We start from the raw sequence: 21,614 nt of genomic DNA on the forward strand, positions 1-21,614 counted from the left end.
CTGTTATTTACTGATGACTGTCACCTAGTTGGGTAAGGAGATACCTGCAAGATATCAAAGCAAGGCTAGGGAGCACCAAAGACCCCAAAGAAAGGAGTGTATTAAATAGGAAATTATAAACCTACATCCCCCAACTTGGTACCCTGGAGGTGTATGTGACTACAGTTTTTCAAAAGTCCATTTCAGGAGGCAGCTGAAATATATCAGGTGGAAGAAAGCTGCTTGACCATCACTCTGTTCAGGAAAGAGTTGGGAAAGAAGGAAAACCCAAGTTAGAGAGAAGCTCCATTTCATTGAGGTTTATATTATGAATCATTTTACCTATTCTCATGAAAGCAAGAGATGTCAGTCAAGTCACTTGTCCTGAAATTATGAAGTGGAAGAACCATTGAGTTCAGTTGTGGTTCTGAAAATAAATGCCTGTGCTCAAATGCACTCTTTTCCCTAATTCTCAATGTAAGCTTGACCCAAATCATTTTCAATCGGTGTCTAGCTAGTAGGACCTGGGTTGCAGCAAAAACCAGGCTAGATCCAAGGGCAAGGAAATTGACTAATTAACACTTATATAAAAATACACCATTAGTCTCTGTCTAAAATACACCTTAATACATAGCTCTGGGAATGGATGGGGGCAGGAAGCACCCTAAGCAGATAACAGATAATCGGAGTTGGAAAGGACCTTGTAGGTAATCTAGTCCAACCCCCTGCCCAAGCAGGAGACCCTACACCATTTCTGACAGATGGGAGTCCAATCTCTTCTTGAAGGTCTCAAATGATGGCGCTCCCACAACTTCCAAAGGCAAAGCTGTTCCATTGGTTGATTGTTCTCACTGTCAGAAAGTTTCTCCTTATTTCCAGGCTAAATCTCTCCTTGTTCAGTTTCCATCCATTATTCCTTGTTTGGCCTACAGGCACTTTAGAAAATAGCTTGACCCCTTCCTCCCTGTGGCAGCTCCTCAAATATTGGAAGACCTCTATCATGTCTCCCCTGGTCCTTCTCTTTACTAGACTAGCCAAGCCCAGTTCGGTGGTGGGATTCAAGAAATTTTACTACCGGTTCTGTGGGCATGGCTTGGTGGGTGTGGCAGGGGAAGGATACTGTAAAATCTCCAGTCAGAGGTGGTATTTGCTAGTTCTCCAAACTACTCAAAATTTCTGCTACCGATTCTCCAGAACTGGTCAGAACCTGCTAAATACCACCTCTGGCCCAGTTCCTGTAACCGTTCTTCATATTTTTTAGTCCCCAGTCCCCTAGTTGCTCTTCTCTGTACTCTTTCTAGAGCCTCAACATCTTTTTTATAATGTGACCAAAACTGGATGCAGTACTCTAGGTGTGGCCTTACTAAGGCTTTATAGAGTGGTATTAATACTTACTTCACTTGATCTTGATTGTATTCCTCTGTTAATACAAGTTAGGACTGCATTAGCTTTTTTGGCTGCTGCTGCACACTGCTGATTCATATTTAGCTGGTTGTTCACTAAGGATCCAAGATTCCTCTCACAGTTACAGCTATTGGGCCTGCTTTCACCCGGTCTGTATGTGTACTTTTGGTTTTTCTTGCCTAAGTGTAGGACTTTACTTTTCTCTATATTGAATTTCATTTTGTTAGATATGGCCCAGTGTTCTAGTCTGTCAAGATCCATCTGGATCTTGAGCCTATCTTCTTGGGTGTTAGCTATTCCTGCCAGCTTAGTATCATTAGCTTTCTTTATACAGGTAATCCTTGACTTACGACCACAACTGAGCCCCAAACTTCTGTTGCTGAGTGAGATATTTGTTAAGCTAATTTTGTCCCATTTCATGACTTTTCTTGCCACAGTTGTTAAGTGAATCACTGCAGTTATTAAGTTAGTGACACAGTTGTTAAATGAATCTGGCTTTCCCATTGACTTTGGTTGTTAGAAGGTTGCAAAAGGTGATCACATGACCCCAGAACACTGCAACTGTCATAAACACGAGTCAATTGCCAAGCGGCTGAATTTTGATCACGGGACCATGGGGATGGTGCAACAGTTGTAAGTCTGAAAAATGGTCATAAGTCATTTTTTTCCAGTGCCATTGTAACTTCAAATGGTCATTAAATGAACTGCTGTAAGTCAAGGACTACCTCTATTGCCATCAGGTTACTAACGTTTGGGGGCAAACTTCAAAGATTTATTTTTCTACTTTTCAGTTAAATTGGGGAGGGTTTTTTTTTAGCTACTAACACATTAAAGTATTCATTCTCACATTTTCCTTTCAAGGAGGAAGAATAATAATGTCTCACTGCTATGATTATCGCAACTTTCCTCCCATGTAAACAAGAAGATTAAGTAAGTTAAAGAAACTCAGTTACATATTACATGGATGCTATCCAAGACAATTAAGAAAAAGTTTTTTTGGTTTCACTTCGGCTGATTTCCTTCACTTTGAAAAATATTGAAGTTCTCCATTATTCGGGGGGTGGGGGGGTTGCCTCCCTTCAGAAACCTTTTTTTTAATACTAGGCTCTATTTTTATAATCTTTTTTATATTAAACTCCTGATTTTCTTACACAACTCCAAGGTCAAGCTTGATAACAAAACTATTTGGCTTGAAACTGTTAATCCATTGTCACATAAACCTGTATAACTTGTCTGGGGAAGTCACAGGAAGGTTAGCATCTGATCTTTGGAGTGATAACTGGGCCTACTGCTATTAATTGCTATATAGGATCAGGCAGAAATTATGTTTCTCTCCATAACCTTTCCGTGCCACTGTGGATAAAAGAATGTGGGTATTTTTTTTTTCAAAAGTAATAAACCACATTTTGTTAAAGCAATAATAGATTATTTTTTCTTTAAAAAAAACTGGTTTAAAAATGAAGCCATGATGAATACAAACATTTAAAACTTACTCAAGCATACAAGCTTTTAAAACATAAGGCATGAACTTCCACCAATACTTTGAACAAACAAAAACAATGTACAATGATTAGCCTAATTTAGTGGCCTGGACCCTCCCAGACATTCCCTCCATTCAGGGTCAGGGCCTATGTCAAATAGCATATCCTTGAGATGGTTTGCTGAGAGCAAACATACAGTATATTTGCTAGGTCCCAACTAATACTCATTTGTGAAGTCTCTGGGTCAGAAAATAAGTCTTGTGTATGTGGCCTGGAATCGAAACCAAAGTTGTTTAAAAGTATCACAAAGAAGCCCCCCTTAAGAATACTGCCAGGAAAAAAAATCTTGTAGCATTCTTAGATACCAATTTTAACTAAGGGGAAAAATATCACCCTAAAATCCCCATCCTACGATTAGTTATCTTACACTTCCCCCCCCCACACTGTTAAAATAAATGGATTCTCCTCCCTTTTAAGTAATCTATGTCCTTCTCTTTCCCCAACCCATAGATTCAGGCAATGTTTTAAAAATGTCCAGGAAGCAAAATTACAAGAAACAGTGAAAATAGGAAAGACAGATGCCTGGGAAACAGAGGAAAGAATAAAAATGGTGTACTCTGAAGTTGGACTTTAAAAAAAGGTAGGTATCAGAATAAGAAATGTGACATAATCTGTTTTATTTAAAAGGGAGTCTCTGCAGTTTTTATTCCACTAGTCGTAGCCCTTTCAAAGCTATGGAGCGAGGACTTTCTGAAGACATTTCCATGGTCCTGTGGCCAGCATGATGTCATGGAGCGTTGTTACCTTCCCACTGAAGTGGTACCTATTTATCTACTTGCATTTTCATGCTTTCAAACTGCTAGGTTGGCAGGAGCTGGGCGAGGACAGGAGCTCACCCTGTTTCATGATGCTTGAACCTGGGCTCTCAGCTTTCCAGCCAACAAGTCCAGCGTCTTAACAGCTGAGCCACCCTGCTGCCCCAATCTGTTAAAAGCCATCCTTATAAATCTGATCCATCATCTCCAGAGATCTATGTGGCTCTTTTCCCTCATCAAGAGGTCTAAAGTCTAGAACCGGAACTCCTTCTTTGGTGTCTTCTTAGGAGCATCTTCAGGCAACGTCCGTACTTGCAGCAGCAATCACAATTTACCTAGAGTAAGATAATGAGATGTCAGAAATAAGTCGTCCGCCAGGGTTTCTTCAAGGCAGAGAATATATCAACAACCAAACAAGTTTCAAAGCCATAAAGTGCAAGGCAAAGAGTTTTTTTAGATGTGGAAGCAGAAAGAAACAGCAAAATGTCCATAACAGAAAGTCTATATCTTTACCCTGACAAAAAGTAATCAACTACTGTATTCACTGTGGCTTCAATCTAGTTTCCAGTAAAGATTCTTACCTAGCTGTGCTGTTGACTGTCAGAGAGATTTCAGCCAAGTTTGTGCCTCATTCAACCACATTGACTTGGCATTTAGACATTTAAGTCAAGATCCAGTCCAAGGAACCAAACTGGAGGCTATACATGCAAAGCAAACATTCCCAAAGCAAACATTCATGCCTTGACTCTAAATGTGAGTATAGGTACATTGAAAAAGGTGAGTTACAACCGTTTGTCACAGGATCAAAATTCAGATGCTTGGCAAGTGGTTCATGTTTATGACAATTGCAGCATCCCAGGGGTCATGTGATCCCCTTTTGCAACCTTCTGACAAGCAAAGTCAATGGGGAATCCAGATTGATTTAACCAGGTAATGGACTTATCAACTTCAGAGATTCACTTAACAACTGTGGCAAGAAAAGTTGTAAAATGGGGCAAAACTAGCTTAACAAATGTTTCATTTAGCTACATAAAGCTTGGGCTTAATTATGGTCATAACTCAAGGACTACCTGTACATGTAGTCCTTGACTTATAGCCATTCGTTTAGTGACCATTTGAAGTTACAAAGGCACTGAAAAAGTGATTTATGACCATTTTTCACACATAGGGCCATTGTAGCATCCCCATGGTCACATGAGCAAAATTCAGATGCTTGGCAACCGGCTCATAATTGTCCTCACCTCAGTAAAAGCAGAAATAGGGAAGTTCCTTTATAATCCCAAAATGTCTTTTCCTTAGTGGAGTAACAGACTTGGAGGATCTGCTAGTCCAATCCCCCTGGTCAAGTAGGAGACCCTATACCCATGATGGCAAACCTGTGGCATGCATGCCATAGGTGGCACGCATAGCCATTTGTGCTGGTACACAAACTGCAGGCAAATTTACCTCACTGCGCATGCGGGGGGCCTCACAGCTGATTTTTTTGGCTGGTTTGAGGCCGTTTTCGGCCTCCCAGAGGCTGTAATACCAGAAGTGATGAAACAGGCCTATTATTCGGCCTGTAAAGTCTGCAGAGGCTTTTTTCAAGCCCCGGGAGGCCAAAAAAGGCCTCAAACCAGCCGAAAAATCAGTTGTGAGGCACAGTGCAGGTAAGAGGGCAGGGGGGAATGCGCGCACATGCGCGGGGGGCGCGGGGGCACATCGCCTTCTGGATGCTGGCATGCAAGCGAGTGCAAGCGAGCACACAAGTTTTGGCACAGGAGCCCAAAAAGGTTAGCTACCACTGCCCTGTACCATTTGAGACAAAGGACTATCCACTCTCTCTTTAAAAACTTCCAGTGTTAAAGCATCCACAACTTCTGGAGGCAAGTCGTTCCCGCCTTGTTCTGAGCTCATAAAGTGAAACGTTGAGTCCACTGAATCCTTGCTAAAGTAATACTTCTCAGAAATTACTTTTGATCTAGAATGTTACTCTACCTGATTTTTAACTTCGGATTCAAGCATACATGAGAACATGACCATTGTGTTTATTATTTAAAATGGTTTATAGCTGCCCATTCCAGTAGACTAGGACAGACTATTGAGAGCTGGCTTAGTATTTGTTTGTTTGTTTGTATCTCTGCCTTTATTATTTTTTTATAAATAACTCAAGGCAGCAAATCTATCTAATATTCTTTCCTCCTCCCGGTTTCCCCCAAACAACCCTGTGAGGTGGATTGGGCTGAGACAGAGTGACTGGCTCAAAGTCACCCAATCAGCTTTCATAGCTAATGCGGAACTTGAACTCATGACCTCCTGCTTTTTAAGCTTAACTGCCAGACCAAAATATTCATGGTTAAGCATTTGCAAGTCCTTAATCATCTTTTTAATAAAGCTTTGTAATACACACGGTTTACCATCAAAATGGGCTGGTTTCATAAATGATAAATTACAAACTCATGTTTTATATTTGTTTATTGTGAGAGCTTAGCTCAAGTTGAGCTAAGTGAGCCCAACCATATCTTTGCCCTTGACATATGCTTTCTAGCCAGCCCTGGACTTGTTGGCTTCATTCCTCTCCTATCACCTTGTCAAAACAATATACCTTGTTCTCCTGTGGAACAACAGCTGGTCAGCTATTTTGAGAAAGAACATCTCTTTTCCACTTATACAGCGGAGCAGTAAAAGAAAGCGCTGATGTCTTCATGCTGCGAGGGAGGGGGGGATTAAAACATCTGTTAAGCTACAGATAGAAAATTGGGAGGGAGAGGACAAAGGTTTCTGCAGGCATCATAGGTACATCTTGAAAAGCCCAGGCCTATGCAGAGGAAACCACAGTACATATAACATGCAATAGATTCCACTACAATAACCATATATTCTGTTTCTGTTTGCCTTCATTTCCCCTTTGGTTAAATATGTTTTTTTAAAGGTCCAGGAACTCATCAATCTTACTTTTTAAAAAGTCTTTTTCAGGTATCTTCAAACTTTAGGGCCATTTAGTGGTTGGCATGATGGGTTTTGTGATTATAAAATACCTAAAATATTGTTAGAGGATAATAGTTGATTATACAGTCAAATGTTATATGTTTGGTTATATAGTTATAATTGTATAAATAATGATTTTACATATATAATGAAATCATTTTTATATTCATCGGAAGGGTGAAATACAAAAGAATAATTTTAAATGTTAAAAACTTTTTAAAAATTAAAGGATTACCAAATACACAAACACACACATACAACATGAGAACAAGGCAGTCAAAATGTTGCAATAAGTAAAAATATCTTTTTAAAAATGTTAATAACTATGTATGTGCAGGAAATAATAGAATTGCAATATTACTATGGTTGGTCACACAGTCAACCGTAGATGTTTTGTCTGGATTTGGTATTTTTATCTACCTATCAAATCACAAGGACCTGGGATAGAAAGATTTTGTGGTCTGATGGGGTTAAAAGGTATCATTGCAGCATGTAAGCTACTCCAACTAAAGCTGCCTTTTGCAAGTGACGGGTGATGATGTTGTCAATGCCAATAGTATTCAAATGCTGATCCAGGTGTTTTGGGACTGCACCCAAAGTGCCTTTAAGATCTTCTTCACTGACATTTTTAATCTTCTTGACTTCAGTGTACTTGATGTTGTCAACTTAAAGGATGCCCAGATATTTGTAGTGTCTTCCTCCACACTCTTGAAGTTGTTTCCATAGCCATCCTGATTTCTTCAGTTTTCATTACTTTTTCCATTGATGGTTAGGGTGCCACATTTGTCCAATCCAAATTCCATTGCAGTATCTTAGCTGTGTATGTGGACAGAGTTGAGCACGACTCTGTATCAGGTGGTGTTTTCCCATACAGCTTCAGATCATCCATGTAAAGGAGGTGGGATAGCTGGGTAGATTTTTTGATGTTTGATAGCCACGATCTGACTTGTTCAGTATTGTTGACAGAAGAATCACTGCAATGGCAGGCAGCTGATCTTTTGTTCCTCTGCTCTTTGGGCAGTTTCCTTTCTGTTCAAGTGGAAAAGAGCATGTTTTCTACTAGATACTGTTGCATCGCCTCAGCTACTGCACAAGTTTAAAAAAATTAAATTGTTGGTAAGCAAGACCTGTTGCCTGGTTCTGTCCCTTCTGTTAGATCTTTCATTATCAGGTAGGTTTTGCCAGGTGTTAGACGTTCTTCAATTTTGCCTCCTTGCAGTAAGTTGTTAACTACTTGCCAACAAATGGGGGGGTGTCAAATATTTCAACCAAAAATCATACAGTTTATCTTCACCTGGTGATGACCAATTCTTGGTCTTCCTTGCCGTTTTCACCCTTTCTTCCACCCTTTCTGCTGTTATACAAATTCTTTCATTTCAGCTTCTTTTTATTCTCATCCACCTCCATTATTCAAGTTGCATGCCATATGCTAAAAATAAATAAATCCAAGCTGCATTCTTGTTGTATTTGTTTGGATTGTTCCATAGCTGCACCAAGAACTGCATTGTTTCTTCTTTGTCAGGTATTGGCTATTTTACTGCAGTTTCTCTCCATGGATGGATTTGGTAGGAACATTTTTGATTTGACTGAAATTGGAGATTTTGACTATTGTATGCAATTTGAGCTTCGTATCTACTGATCTTCTTGCTAATTATTATTTGCTACTTTATTATTTCCAGTGCTTCCTTATTTTTCTTTGATTCTAGGTGTTATTTCTTGGTCAGATATTCTTTGGTCTTCCTGTTCTTCAGCTTTTCTTTCATCTGTTCTAGTTTGCATCTGATCTTAGAATGTTGATTTTATTTTCCAAGCTTGCCTTCCACTTCTTGATGCATTGTTTGACTTTCTTTCATGTGTGTTGATTTTGCATCCCAGGTATTTGGTTACAGCTGCAGCTGTACACTCCAATAGTTGGTTTGTTTCTTGCAGTGAGCTGATGCTTATAGTTGGTATTACAGTATTGACATCTTTTAATACTTGTGCTGTTTCTTTGTAATGAGCTTCAATGCGGAAATCTTATTCTGTTGTTTTTGTGCTGCCCTAGATGTTCAGTTATTCTTCGTTTCAATTCTTCTTTTTCAGTTAGGGCTTTGTTCTTCTAAGAAGGCAGAGGAGAGGGTGCCTGGTTTAGGAATGAAAATGATTCAATAGTTATGCTGACTTCCACTTCTGCTGACTCCCGCTGGTTTGCCTTTATAGTCTGAGTTACTTCTGGAAAGGCTTTTGATTTCTTTGCGCTGAATAGACTTTTGCAGTTCTTCCAATTCTTTTTCTGTAAATAGTTTATTTCATATTATAAGTCAACATTGTGTTCTGTTATTTTTTATTCTGGATATTGTTTTTTCCCCCAGAACCAGTGTATTTTTTAGATATCCTCTTCTTATTGGACTTAATTTGTAATAACAGTTTATTATTTCTTTGTTTTCCGTCTTTGTATATCTGCAACAGGGTAAACAACTTTTCTTCTAGTAGTCCTGTAATCTTTGGGCCTATTTGATCAACTAACAGTCCTGAGTCCTACAGCCCATTTGTCACCATATGTACACCTACTGCTCTCCTTGACAACCCAGCTGATTGTTTTATAATCAGCGTGTGCAATGTTGCAAGAGCTGAGTGTATGACCTACTATTTTTTCTATCTCTTTGCACAATCTGCACTTTGAATTTGATGGTTTTTTCCCCCAATTTTGGCCTTGATTGTATTAGTCCAAATAGCTTTCTCCTGAGCAGCCAAAATCAAGCCTTCAGGGTTTTTTTTAATATTACAGTTGTAAGCCATTGCCAGGTTTCATCTTTATCCACTTTCCCTTTGATATTTTGTAGAAATTGATCACATAATGCTTTTCCTCGCCAACATTGTGTTCATGTTTTTATTACATTATTTCAATACTCCTGTTTTGATTCCTGAACATTCAGTAAGTTCCAATTTTTAACTTGCACCAATGCTTGTTCTTGGCTTTCTTTTGTGTATAATTTATACATTACAATGTATAATTTCATGTATAACGTATAATAACTAATGCATAATTTTCTTCTCAGCATTTATTGGTGACTGATCCTTATTTCTGGGATACCTTGTATAAGTTGCCAGAAGCATTATTAAAAATAAAGATGATTTTCAAGATGTCAGTTCTTATTTTATGTTAAAATTAATAACCTAATTTCTATGTTGCCTATGAAGCTTTGTACCCTACTGTGACATTAGTTCTCTGCCATATGGGCTCAATCTTTCCTCACTCTACCCCATCTGAACTTTCATTGGAAGTTCAAACAAGGGAAGGAAAACTCTCCCTCTGACATGTTGGCTGTGTTGGCAAAGTTCTGTGTGACAATTGCAATTATATTATAACCGGTAGATTTTGCAGTAACTGTTGTGCTTAACTCTTAAAGCAAACTCTTGACTAAAAAGGAAAACATTCCTGAATGTGTTTTCAACATTCTAGCATGACACATAGAACTATCATTCCATTAGAAGATGGTTACTTCATTGAAGTGCTTCCACATGTCAGCCTTTACAATAATTTGAGAATTGATTATACATAAATTCTATGGCTTTGTTGTAATAAGAAATAATTTCCTGAATAAAATTGTAATAGAAGAGAGATTTAAGAAATCATATTGTTTTTCTTCCGTAACTCCTTAGAGACACCTACTATAGATCAATTCGGATCCTGAAGAACTTTATTTCTTTTCAATACTTATCAATGGAGACCGAGTGGAGCAAGTGGCCAGTTTTAAGTTTCTGGGTGTTACCCTAAAAGAGGACCTGACCTGGGGTGCCCACATTGCAGCCCTGGTCCAAAGGGCCCAGCAGAGATTATACTACCTGAGACTTTTCAGAAAACAACAACTGAATGGAAAACTGCTGGTGACCTTCTACCGCTGCACCATATAGAGCATTTTAACATACTGCACCTCTGTATGGTTTGCCAATTGCACATTGGCAGATAGGAAAGCACTCCAGAGGGTTAACATCATTGCCCAGAAGATCATTGGTTGCCCTCTCCCCTCTTTGGAAGAGCTTTTTACCTCCCGCTGCCTTAAGAAAGTTCAAAACATTCTCAACCTGGGAACCCTTTTTTTGAACTATTACCATCTGGCAGATGGTACAGAATAATAAAAACAAGGACAAATAGGCTGAAAAACAGCTTCTATCCCAGGGTAGTAGCTCTGTTGAATTCTACTATAGAGTGCAGTGGTGGTGTGGTGTTGGGGGTTTTCAATTCAATGTGTGGAGTATGAAGGAAGTGTGTGTTTATTTTCATGGTCATGGTGTGCACTGAATATGGTGTTTGATTTCGTTGAACAAGGTGCAATGACAATAAGGTAAACTAAACTAATACAACTCTATACGATGGAGTCCAATCAGCCAGTAAGAATTATTGTAATTTCAGAATAATCCTCTTTTTGCAGTAGAAAGTACAAATGCATCAAAATGAAACTTAGAAGTGCTCTATAAATAGAAATGATCAGTGGACGTGACATATAAGAGCAGGATATAACCTCACCCATTTTCCGTTAGGTCACCATTTCATTAAAAACCATTTCATTAAAAGGTTTGCAAGCTAATCTCCCACATTGGCTAGAAATATAGATAAAATTTTGTATATATTACTACCCTGCTATTTTTGAAGTGAAGATTATGCAACTGATAAAGGATGCTGCTGCGTGTACATTTGACATTCATTAGTTAAGGCGATATTCATTTTTTGTCTGACTGAATGCTCCAAATGTTTCTTCACTTTTATAAATACATTTACAACTCTGAAATCTGAAAAGTATCACAAAAAAACCCATCATCACCAACAACTCCATAATCCTTTGTGGAGTGGAGTCTGGGCAACTGAATGGAGCTCGCAGTGTGTTGAATGGCCGAATGCCCTTCCTGTGACCAATGCGGAAAAAAAATATCAGAATATTAGGTAACAATAAAAACATCATTGGAAGATGCTTTTTCACCCTTTTGCGATCTCCATAGACCCTTGAATCATCCAATGAAAAAAGATCTGTTTGTCTCCAGGTCTAGTTAAATAAACTGATGCTGCAGCCATCACCAAGGTTGTGCAACGTTTGGGATTCAAGGGCAAAAAGTTTTAGATTTGGATCACCTGAAGTGCAAACCAAGCTGCAACTCCTTAATCCAAATCCAAAGAACTGCACATCACTACTCATTCCTGTCGATGTTTATTTAAGGCAATGCAGCAGCTAGTTGACAATTTTTAGAAGATATTTGCCTATCACACCTAGCCTAGTCCATATTACCCCACATGGGACTGGTGATAGAAGAATTGGAGAATCATAGAAGACTCTATTTGGCTTGGGATGGAATTTTGGAGAGGATTCCAGACATTTTCATAGTGACCATCATGATACATAACAAGATGCTGAGGTCCAAGAAAGAGTGCAAGGAAGAGCTACAATGATGATGAGGGGACTGGAAGCTAAATCATATGATGAATGGATCTAGATATGTTTAGCCTACGAGAGAAAGCTTAAGGGCAGTTGTATGATTCAACCGGTGTAACAACTGGTTCGGTGAGCGTGCGCTTTGTGTTTTAAAAAAACACTTTCAGATCTAATACTTACCTTCTTGTTATATATGGACTATATTGAAGAGGCAGGACAACGGTAGGAGGAAAGGATTTCTTTATTTAGCTCTGAACAAAAGACTGCTGCCCGGCGTGCCTGCTGTTCTTTTTACAGGCTGCTGTCCACAATTTCAGCCACTGACGGCTGTTCATTTTCCTGCCTGGAAAATGAACCAATGGGGGAAGTCTGACATCACTGACTTTTCCCATTGAATATCTAACACTTCTACTGCAGCTTCTGTGAATAAAACAGCTGAGGCCCAGCAAACCACTCTGCCATACGAATCAGCTGTGCTCTAAAACAACGAAATAAAGCACAGGAAAGAGCAGGGGTGGGTGGCTGGGGCCAAAGGCTCACCGGAATTACCCTGTTTAAGGGAGACATGATAGAAGTTCTCCAATACTTGGGCTGTCACAGGGAAGAGAATATTGATTTGCTCTCCACAGCACCTGAAGGCAGGACAAGAAGCAATGGGGTTAGGGCAGGGGTGGGGTGCTACCAGTTCGGCCCAGTTCTATAGAACCTGTAGCTGCGAAGAGCAGCTGACACTGAACTAGTTTGGTCTTTGGCCTACCTGCCTGCCCAGGGTCTAGGCTATCCTTTATTACCTGCTTTTCCCTCCTCAGCTGCTTTGCGCGGCACAACTGAGGTTGAAAAAGCAAGAAACAAGAGGATTTTCTTGCAAACGCTGCACACACAATTGTCCCCAGTTCAGAGAACCAGCAAATCACTTCACTGGCTGGCCCCTCCCCTCCCTGCCCACTCACTCCTTACCTGGCATGCGAGCCATCCAACTTGCCTGGTTTGGTAAGTTGCTATTTTTCCATTTTTCCCCCCCGACCATCAGCTGTTCTGCTCTGCCAGGAGATTTAGATTAGCTAGAAAGCAAGAAAAGCAGAACCAAACCTTCCTTAGGACCAAACCTTCCTTAGGACTGAAGCTTTTCAGTGCAGAACTCAGGTAGCCGATTGCAGATAGATCGATCTCTAAGTTAATCTGTGATTCTGTGAGCAACTCAATCTGCCTGCCTGCTTTGCCGGCTTTGGGGTAGAAGTTGTTCTTTTTTTAATTAAAAAAAATCAATATTTACATACATGGTGGTTGTGAGTTAACTTTGTGAGTTTGCTTGCTAGCAAATTATATGAGTTTGCTTGCAAGAAAAATTTATATGTCAGATTCAGATAGCCGATTGCAGATAATTCTAAGTGAATCCGTGATTCTGTGAGCAACTCAATCTGCCTGCTAGCTTTGCCTGCTTTGGGGTAAAAGTTGCTTTTTTAAAAAAAATAAAAAGTCAATGTTTACATAAATATTTATAATATTTACATACAAGCCATGCCCAGCCAGTCACATGACCACCAAGCCACACCCACAAATTAGGCTACACCCACAGAACCGGTTAAGAAATTTGAATCCCACCCCTGGGGCAGGGGTGGACCTGGATATAAGGAGGAATTCCCCACCAGTGAGAATGATTACTCAATGGAACAGCTTGCCTCCTAGGGTTGTGCTCCATCACTGAAGGTTTTCAAAAAATGACTGGACAACCATTTGTCCGAGATGGTATAAGGAGTCCTGTCTTTGTTAGGGGGTTGGACTTAGAAGACCTCCAAGATGCCTTCCAGCCCTATGATTCTGACTAGCTGGCCCTGGGTGTTACTATTGACTGTTGAGATAATTAAAATCCATGGAGGCCAGGGGTGGGCTGCTGGGGTTCACAGCTCCTAGCTAAGATTCTGCACAGTTTGGAGACCCCCGCAAATCCCACTACTGGCTGGCCCCTCCCGCCCTGCCCTTCCCAGGAATCCCCATGCAGCCTGTTTTGGATGCAGGTAAGTGCAGGGCGTGAGTGGAGGCTTGGGGAAGGCAAAAAACGGGTCTCCCGGAAGTTCAGGAAGGCCAGAAGTAGGCCTGTTTCTGGCTTCCAGAGAGCCTCCGGAGCCCGGGGAGACCATTTTCTCCCTCCCAGAGGCTCAAGGAAAGCCTCTGGAGCCTGGGGAGGGCAAAAACACACACACACCGCCACCATGGTGCAGGAGGCCGACTAGGCCATACCCACTGTTATGGTCAGCAGGTCCTCACCACTCACAAGTGGTGCTCTCTCTTTTTGCCTCAGGAATTGCCTCAGTTCATCAGCATCCCATCTTCGTCGCCAGTTTTATATTTGGCGCGCTTAGAAGAAGAGGCGGAGGCAGTATAAAGCTCTAACAGGCTTTACTGTTAACTTGTAACTCAGCTGCGGCTAGCCGAGGCTCAGCTCACAGCAGCAGCTGAGAGAGAGAGAGAAACAGCTGATTCCGTTTGACAGCTCCTTTTGTACTGGAGCTGTCAAACAGTCCAGCCAATCAGGGACTTTCCCGGTTCCCGCTTAAACAGCGGACCGGAGTGAGGACTTGCTGGCCATAACACTCACCATGGCCACGCCCACCCAGCAACCAGGCAGAGAACCCTGATGGAGGCTCACTGCAGACTGGAGAAGAGAAGGGACCTTTAACATCCTTGTCATTCCTTTGGGGATAGGCCAGATCAAAAGACACTGGGGCATGGTGAAAGACACAGGTATGGCAGAGATCCTGGGAAGGTACTGCAACAGAATTGTGACAAACCTTTTACTCTATATAATACAAAATCAAGATGGGATGGGATTTCTTTCTAACACTTCCTTCTTTCTCTGGGACTATGATCTTTTCTGCCAGACAATCTCCCCAGCCTGCCTTTTTTTTTTAAAAAAAAGGCTCATCCCTTCCTCCACCCTCCCTTACTAAATCTTTCCTATCTTCCCCAAGGTATTTTGGGTGGGAGGTTGGACTAGATGACCTACAAGGTCTCTTCCAATTCTGTTAACATGTTAAGATCAGCTCTCAATTCCGCTATACCCCCTTTCTTGCATTTCTGTTGCACCTTCCCTCCATAATTTTGAAGACAGGGAAAAAAGGAGGGTGAGTAAATATGTAACTGTAGTCCTCAGCTTACAACCAAATTAAACTCCAAATTTCTGTTGCTCAGTGAGATGTGTTAAATTAGTTTTGCCCCACTTTACAACCTTCCTTGCCACAGTTGTTAAATGAATCACTGCAGTTGTTATGTTAGTAATACGGTTCTTAAGTGAATCTGCCTTTCCCCATTGACTTTGTCATAAGATCTCAAAAGGTGATTACATGATCTAGCACACTGCAATTATCATAAATATGAGTCTATTGCTAAGCACCTGAATTTTGATCATGTGACCATGGGGATACTGCAACGGTCATAAGTGTGAAAAACAATCCCAAATCACTTTTTTTCAGTGCCATTTCAACTTTGAACGGTCACTAAATTAATGGCTACAAGTCAAGGACTACCTGTATCTCACTTTGCAGATGTTTTAAGCTTGGAAGTCAGGAAAGGTAAACTTCAAAGTAACTCTCCTTTCACAGTCTTTGCTATATTAAGAGCCCAGGCGGCGGTAAATCTTTTACAACAGAACTTCATTCAGAGGCGCTGCCAAATCCATAACTTGATCCAAAGTCAAGGTTTGTGTGACAGGCAAGATCTAAACAGAACCTACTTCTGTATACTATGCATATCTTAATATTTAGATTGTACACCATAATCTGGTGTATGAGTCCTTAAGAAAAGCAGAATCACTACATTACACAGTCACTTTTGTGATGCTGATTCATGCATGCAGCATCTGTTCCACTGGAATGCTTCAAGGTGTCGAAACCATAAAGTAGTAACATTTGTCATTTGTTGTGAGTCTATGTGCTAAAATATTCTTAGTTCGCCCAAATCTATAGTAGCACTATTCTCTGTGGATTACTACTGAATTCAATTATCTTAACTTGCTGAATTCAATTAATAATGCCAGGGTGTCTTGTATTATCACCTTTCTTGTGTTTTTGTGAATAGACTCTATTAATATTGTCATAGTCACTATACTTTGTGCAGGTCATTTCGCTGATCTTTACAATTCTCTCTTCTGATCAGATGTGTATGTATACTCCTGCCACAGTTGTTAACTGAATCACTGCAGCAGTTAGGTTATTAACACCGTTGTTAAGTGAATCTGCCTCGATTTTGCTTGTCAGAAGATTGCAACTGGTGATCATATGATCCTGGGACATGGCAACTGTCATAAATATGAGTCAATTGCCAAGTATTTGAATTTTGATCATGTGACTATGGGGTTGCTGCAACAGTCGTAAGTGTGTGAAAACCAGTCATACATCACTTTCTTCCAGTGCTGTTGTAACTTTGAACGGTCAAAATAAACTGCTGTAAATTGAGGACTATCTGTAATTTAATACAATGTTAAATTAAGAGATTCAAAACTCCAGCAGGAGAAATTCCATGTGAATTACTTAATAAAAATATTTTAAAACAATCAGCCACAGACAACTGAAATAACTATTCATATTTTCCGAAAGTATAAATACAAAACAGTTTTCTAACAATTAAACCATATAAACCAAAAGAGCTTAGAAATTGGCTCGTGCTTTATATTATATGTTTTAGAATCACAATAAATACATTCCCCATTTAGATGTCTCAGGTTTCATTCTTTATACTGTACTAAAACAGATTTTATGGCTACTCTCCCTAAAAATTAAAAGGAGCCTGTTTGCAATCAAGTCTTCTCAACAGACACAAAACCAAATCCACGTAATCTGCCGATCAAATCATCCCATTTTAAAAAGAAGAATCCAATCAAACAAGAGTGGCAAAGGATAATTTAAGCAGAGCTTTAAACTAAGAAAGGATATAATGTAATACTGTATGCCGCAGTTATCATTTGCCCAAGGAACAATTATGAAATGTAAGAGATTTTTTTTAAAAACTTTGATTTTCTTTTCTTTCTTTTTTTACCCATGCAAGGATTACAGATAATGTTTATGTATACTCAGATGGTTTGGAAGGAGCGAGAAAAGGGGCCTGGCCTCTTAAAATGGAGTTCTCCTTAATTCTCTGCTTCAGTTCCCTTGTGAAGCATGTAAGGCTAAGATCACATGCTCAGCAAAAACGCCGTTAGTGTTTCTCTAGCTCAGCCCGCAGGGCTTTGCACAATAAAATCTGTCAAGAGAAGGAAACCAGATGGAATGTGTAGTCGGGGCCCTGCTGTATGTGCTCCAACTCAACACAGATGGGCTTTGCAGGAATCAAAGCTCAGCTGCCTGTATACACACAACACCTACACCCTCCCACCCCCCACATACAAACATACGTCGTCCCCCCTTCCTTTTCTTTGTCTTGTCGGAATGAAGTCCCTAGAAAAGGCTCTAATAAGAGTCTTAGGATGTATACATGCACACACAAACAGAGGCTACCTTTCCTTTCTCTGCGCTGCTGAAAGACTGGCGTCTCGGCTTGCCTTAGATTTCACCTCGAAGTCCACGTCTGGACGGGTGTCTCGCCGTCCAGGCTGCCTGATTAAGAGAACAGAACAAGGGGTGGAAGGGACCTTGGAGGTCTTCTAGTCCACCCCCCTCCCTACTCAAGGAGGATACTCTATATCCCATTTCAGGCAAATGGCTGTCCATCCTTCCCAAAGACCCTCATTGCTTCTACCCCCCGCCCCCCACTTCCCGGACCCTGGAGATTTCTTAAACTTGCCAGTTGCCCTCCACTACTCCTCAGAACTTACACGTTCACACGCACGCCCGTTTTAAAGGGAAAAAAAACCCCTGAGCTGATTTTGCCCCCCAAGCATGCCCTCCTCCTCCCCCCCCTCCCCCGCCCGCTGCTGCCTGGCGTGCAAGCGGCTTTCCTGTCCTGTCCTTTCCCCGCCGCCGCTTCAACCGAGGCAGGCTCTGCTGTTTCAAAGGGTCGCCTGCCTGGCTCTGCCTCGTCCCCATTGGCCGGATGGGGCCCTCCTTCCTGCCGGGGCTGCTGATGTCAGCCACGCTCTCACACCCTTCCTAAGCTTGCCGCCGCCGCCGCCGCCGCTCCTGCTGCTGCGGCAGAACCTCCTCGGCGCGATCAGCCACGACCCGGAGCGACAGGCTCTCCGCCGGGGCAAGGCCAGCCCCGCAGCCGATCCAGGGACCGAGCGGACGCCGCTCCTTCCTTCCTTTCCTTCTTTCCCTCCAGCGCTCGGTCGGAGAGGACGGAGGGCGCTTGTTTACCGGGCGGAGAAGGAAACGGTAGCGAGCCGTCTTTTGTCTTGGAAGGAAGCATCTCCTCGATTTTCCCGGGGTCCGGGAGGCGCGCTTTGCTCGCTCCAGCCTCTTTCGCCCGGACTTCGGCTTCGGCCAACATGTCTTGAGGTTGCGGCGGTTAAGAAATGCCTCTGGCTGGAGCGGTCCCGGCGGATGCCTTTGTATGATCGCCGCTGCCGCCGCCTTTGGCTCCCGACCCTCCTTCGGCGTGTGCATGTTGTGAAAGGCAGCAGAGCTTGACCGCGGTTCGAAGCTGCCAACCTGGAAGATCGGAGCAGAGCATCGCGGCGGTGTTTTCGCCGTCCTTCTCCCCGGGGGCTGGCTCAGCCTGCTGGATGGTAGCAGCAGCAGCGGCGACGTCTACGGCCCAAATTGCCAAGCGGGCGACCTCCGGGGCGCTGTAGACCAGCGGCGGCGGCTTTGCCTTTGCAGGATCGGGGGGGTGCCCCGTGGTTCGCGTTTCTCCTGAACTGCTGGTTTGCCTTGAATGTGTCGGAATATGCTCATGAAGGAGTATCGGATCTGTATGCCTTTGACAGTTGAGGAGGTGAGTGCGCGTTGCCTAATACGGGCTGAGGGGGATCGCTTGAGGAGGGTGCCTTATGCGAGGGAGAGGGGGGATCGTCGGCGATCCAGTGACGGCTTTTCCACGGCTTTTTCTTTTTATTCCCTGCAAATGCACGGAGGGAAGCCTCGTTCTTCAAGAAGGTGGATGTCAGGCACAGTTGCATCAGAACCTCCATTGGCCACCCAGCTTTGCTTTGGGGAAAAAAACAAAAAAAAGAAAGAAATACCTTCTCACACACATACCTTGGGTGGCCCTGATGTGGGCTGCAGTTAATGTAAGAATGCATTTGGTGAAAAAAATAAAATAAAAACAAGTTAACAAGAAAAGATTCGCGCGCGCTCTCCCTCTCCCCCCCCCCCGTTATTTTCATTTCCCAAGTTTATTTAGCTAGCGATACATGGCCGTTTCTATGATTTAAACTGCCTTCTTTAAAGAGGGCTTTGCTACTTTCCAATTACCTGGAATCAAGTTAGCCAGCCTTTCTTCGAGGGATTCGGCTTAAGAAGCAATGCGTATCATAACATGTGCGCGCTGCGCTAAGGTGCCTAAATTGAAGCGGGTGGCAAACAAGCATGACGGCGGAGGAAGAAGGACTACATACAAGGGGCTGTTCATGTGCAGAATACAACAGGCTTCGGGGGAGGGGGGTGTCATACCAGCTATAGTTGTAATCAAACTGATACGGTGTAATAGTCGCTTTACTGACATAAAGTTTGGATGTTGTTTATACCGTAAAAACTTCAAATTGTCTTTCTCTTTCTGTTACCCTTCTCAGTTTTGGCTGTGAAACTGAAAGGCTGCAACCTGAGTCGGAGAACCGTTTAAATTTACAGTTGCTGCCTTAATGGCAAGCCAGTCAATACATTCAAGTTTCTTTTTCGCCTTTATTCTTTTGGCGCTGCCAAAATATATTCGGTCTCTTCCTCTCATTCTTCCTTCCAAAATCTGCTGTTCGCCACAAGGGGGCGCGTTTTGGATAGAATTCTCTCGTCTAGAGCGGTGTTCTTTTCCTTTCTGTTTAATGCAGATACTGCAAATACGTTGGGAAGAATCCTATTTGTAGATTTAGGGGTGCGGAGGTAGGTAGGTAGGTAGATATTTTTTCTATAATAATGTTTTATTCTTGCATTCCGACATTTTTCGCTCCTTGCCAGGATTTAGAATGAGTTTTGCAGTTGCAGAAAAACTAGTTTAAACGTTCTGGGGTTGCCACGATCTTTTGCAATTTGTGTCATGAGAAAATAAAAATGCAGATGTCAGTCATATGATTCACCTTATTCCGCCTCTATATTATTTGAGCCCGCCAAAATCCAGTGCCTATGGTCTATTTTGTATTTTTAATACTGGGGGCTGCCTGGATGTTGTATGAACTTTTCCTCCAACAGCTTCGTGGCTTTTTTTTTTTTTAGGCTCTTCTGTTGGAAACCAGCATTCTGGTAGTTAAGGAGAGTTTTGCCAAGAACTCAGCAGAAGTTGCTATTCCTTAAAAATGAATGCATCTAACCCTGTGTTGTTAATGTTCCTCTTTAATTTATCAGTAGTTAAATTTTAACACTACCTCTTCCTCCCTTTCCATTTCAAGCCTGGTTGCCTAGAGCTTGTCACAACCAAACGAGACAAATGGCTGTTTATAAGCCTGACTTAAAATGCATTTTATAGTTCAATACAGAGGAGCAGTTTGGTGTAATGGTTAAGGCAGAGGGCTAAAAACCAAGAGACTCTGAGTTCTAATCCTGCCTGGGGCATGAAGTCAGCTAGGTCTGGGAGTTGAAGTCCACCAGGCTTAAAGTTGCCAAGGTTGGCGACCCCTGAGCTAGGTTACTTTTTATCTCACCCCTAGGAAGAAAGCAGGGACAAACCACTTCTGAAAAATCTTGCCAAGAAAACTGCAGGGATTTGTCCAGCCAAATGCCAGAGTGAACATTGATTCAAAGGAACATACTCACATAGACTAATATAGTTCGGTAGAGGTAAAAAGCCAATTATCCTTAGTTCTTTGCATAGATGCTTTCCCTCCCTGGGTAATGTCTGAATTTGCGAATTGTGGTCCATAGTTTCCTTGCTGAACAGGACTGGCTCAAATGATTTTCCACTTTGGGAAAATATACAAAATAGAGGTTTTCCTTAAAATGAAAGAGGGAAGCACAGAAACACTGAATTCAGATTTGGGTTGCCAAATTGAAATCTTACGTCGTGTATGAATGAACATTAATTAACTTTGGGGGCTAAAAATATGAATCAGGAACAGAACGTCATGGATTTTAGCTCAACCTTTTTACAAGTAACATCAAAGGATTGATTGTGTTTATGATTGTGCAGATGATGTGAGGTAAGATTTTTCTATATTCACAAAAAGTGTAGATATACCGTTCCCACTCATGGAGATGCGTGAGTCCTACTCTCAGCTATGCTTCTCGAACTGGGGTGGAGACCCACCAGATCTTGAGATATTTGTTTTATAGCCACCCATCTTATCTCAAAGTTGCAGAATTTCCGTTCTACACCCAACATGGTCAGTGATAGGGGGATGCTAGATGATCACAGGTTGCCTCTTTCTGAGTGCTCTTGGCACCCAGTTTGCCAATCTTGGCTGCTTATACAAGGGGATATAGTTCAGTAGTCTTTCCTTGGAACGTGTTCCTTCAGATTATGCTTAGATATCAAACCTAGCTTAG

At 41.8% G+C, this 21,614-nt stretch overlaps 1 protein-coding gene and 1 long non-coding RNA gene across 2 annotated transcripts in view; one reads left to right on the plus strand and one right to left on the minus strand.

Moving 5' to 3' along the window:
• Positions 1–3,524: 3,524 nt before the first annotated feature.
• LOC148127044 (uncharacterized) lies at positions 3,525–17,967 on the minus strand. Its single transcript, XR_015741871.1, has 2 exons — positions 17,541–17,967; positions 3,525–4,014 (listed from the first exon to the last, which is right to left on the minus strand). It is a non-coding gene; the product is annotated as an uncharacterized LOC148127044 (long non-coding RNA).
• An 821-nt stretch (positions 17,968–18,788) lies between these two features.
• PITPNC1 (phosphatidylinositol transfer protein cytoplasmic 1) overlaps positions 18,789–21,614 on the plus strand; it is a 180,578-nt gene continuing 177,752 nt past the window's right edge. Inside the window, exon 1 of the mRNA XM_087925072.1 lies at positions 18,789–18,918. Within this exon, the coding sequence (XP_087781198.1) occupies positions 18,859–18,918 (60 nt within the window). The 5' untranslated portion in view covers positions 18,789–18,858. The remainder of the gene's footprint in view (positions 18,919–21,614) is intronic.

The sequence above is a fragment of the Pseudonaja textilis genome, chromosome 2 (assembly GCF_049901715.1).
Source record: "Pseudonaja textilis isolate UNSWEBS1 chromosome 2, rPseTex1.2, whole genome shotgun sequence".
Taxonomy (NCBI): Eukaryota; Metazoa; Chordata; class Lepidosauria; order Squamata; family Elapidae; genus Pseudonaja; species Pseudonaja textilis.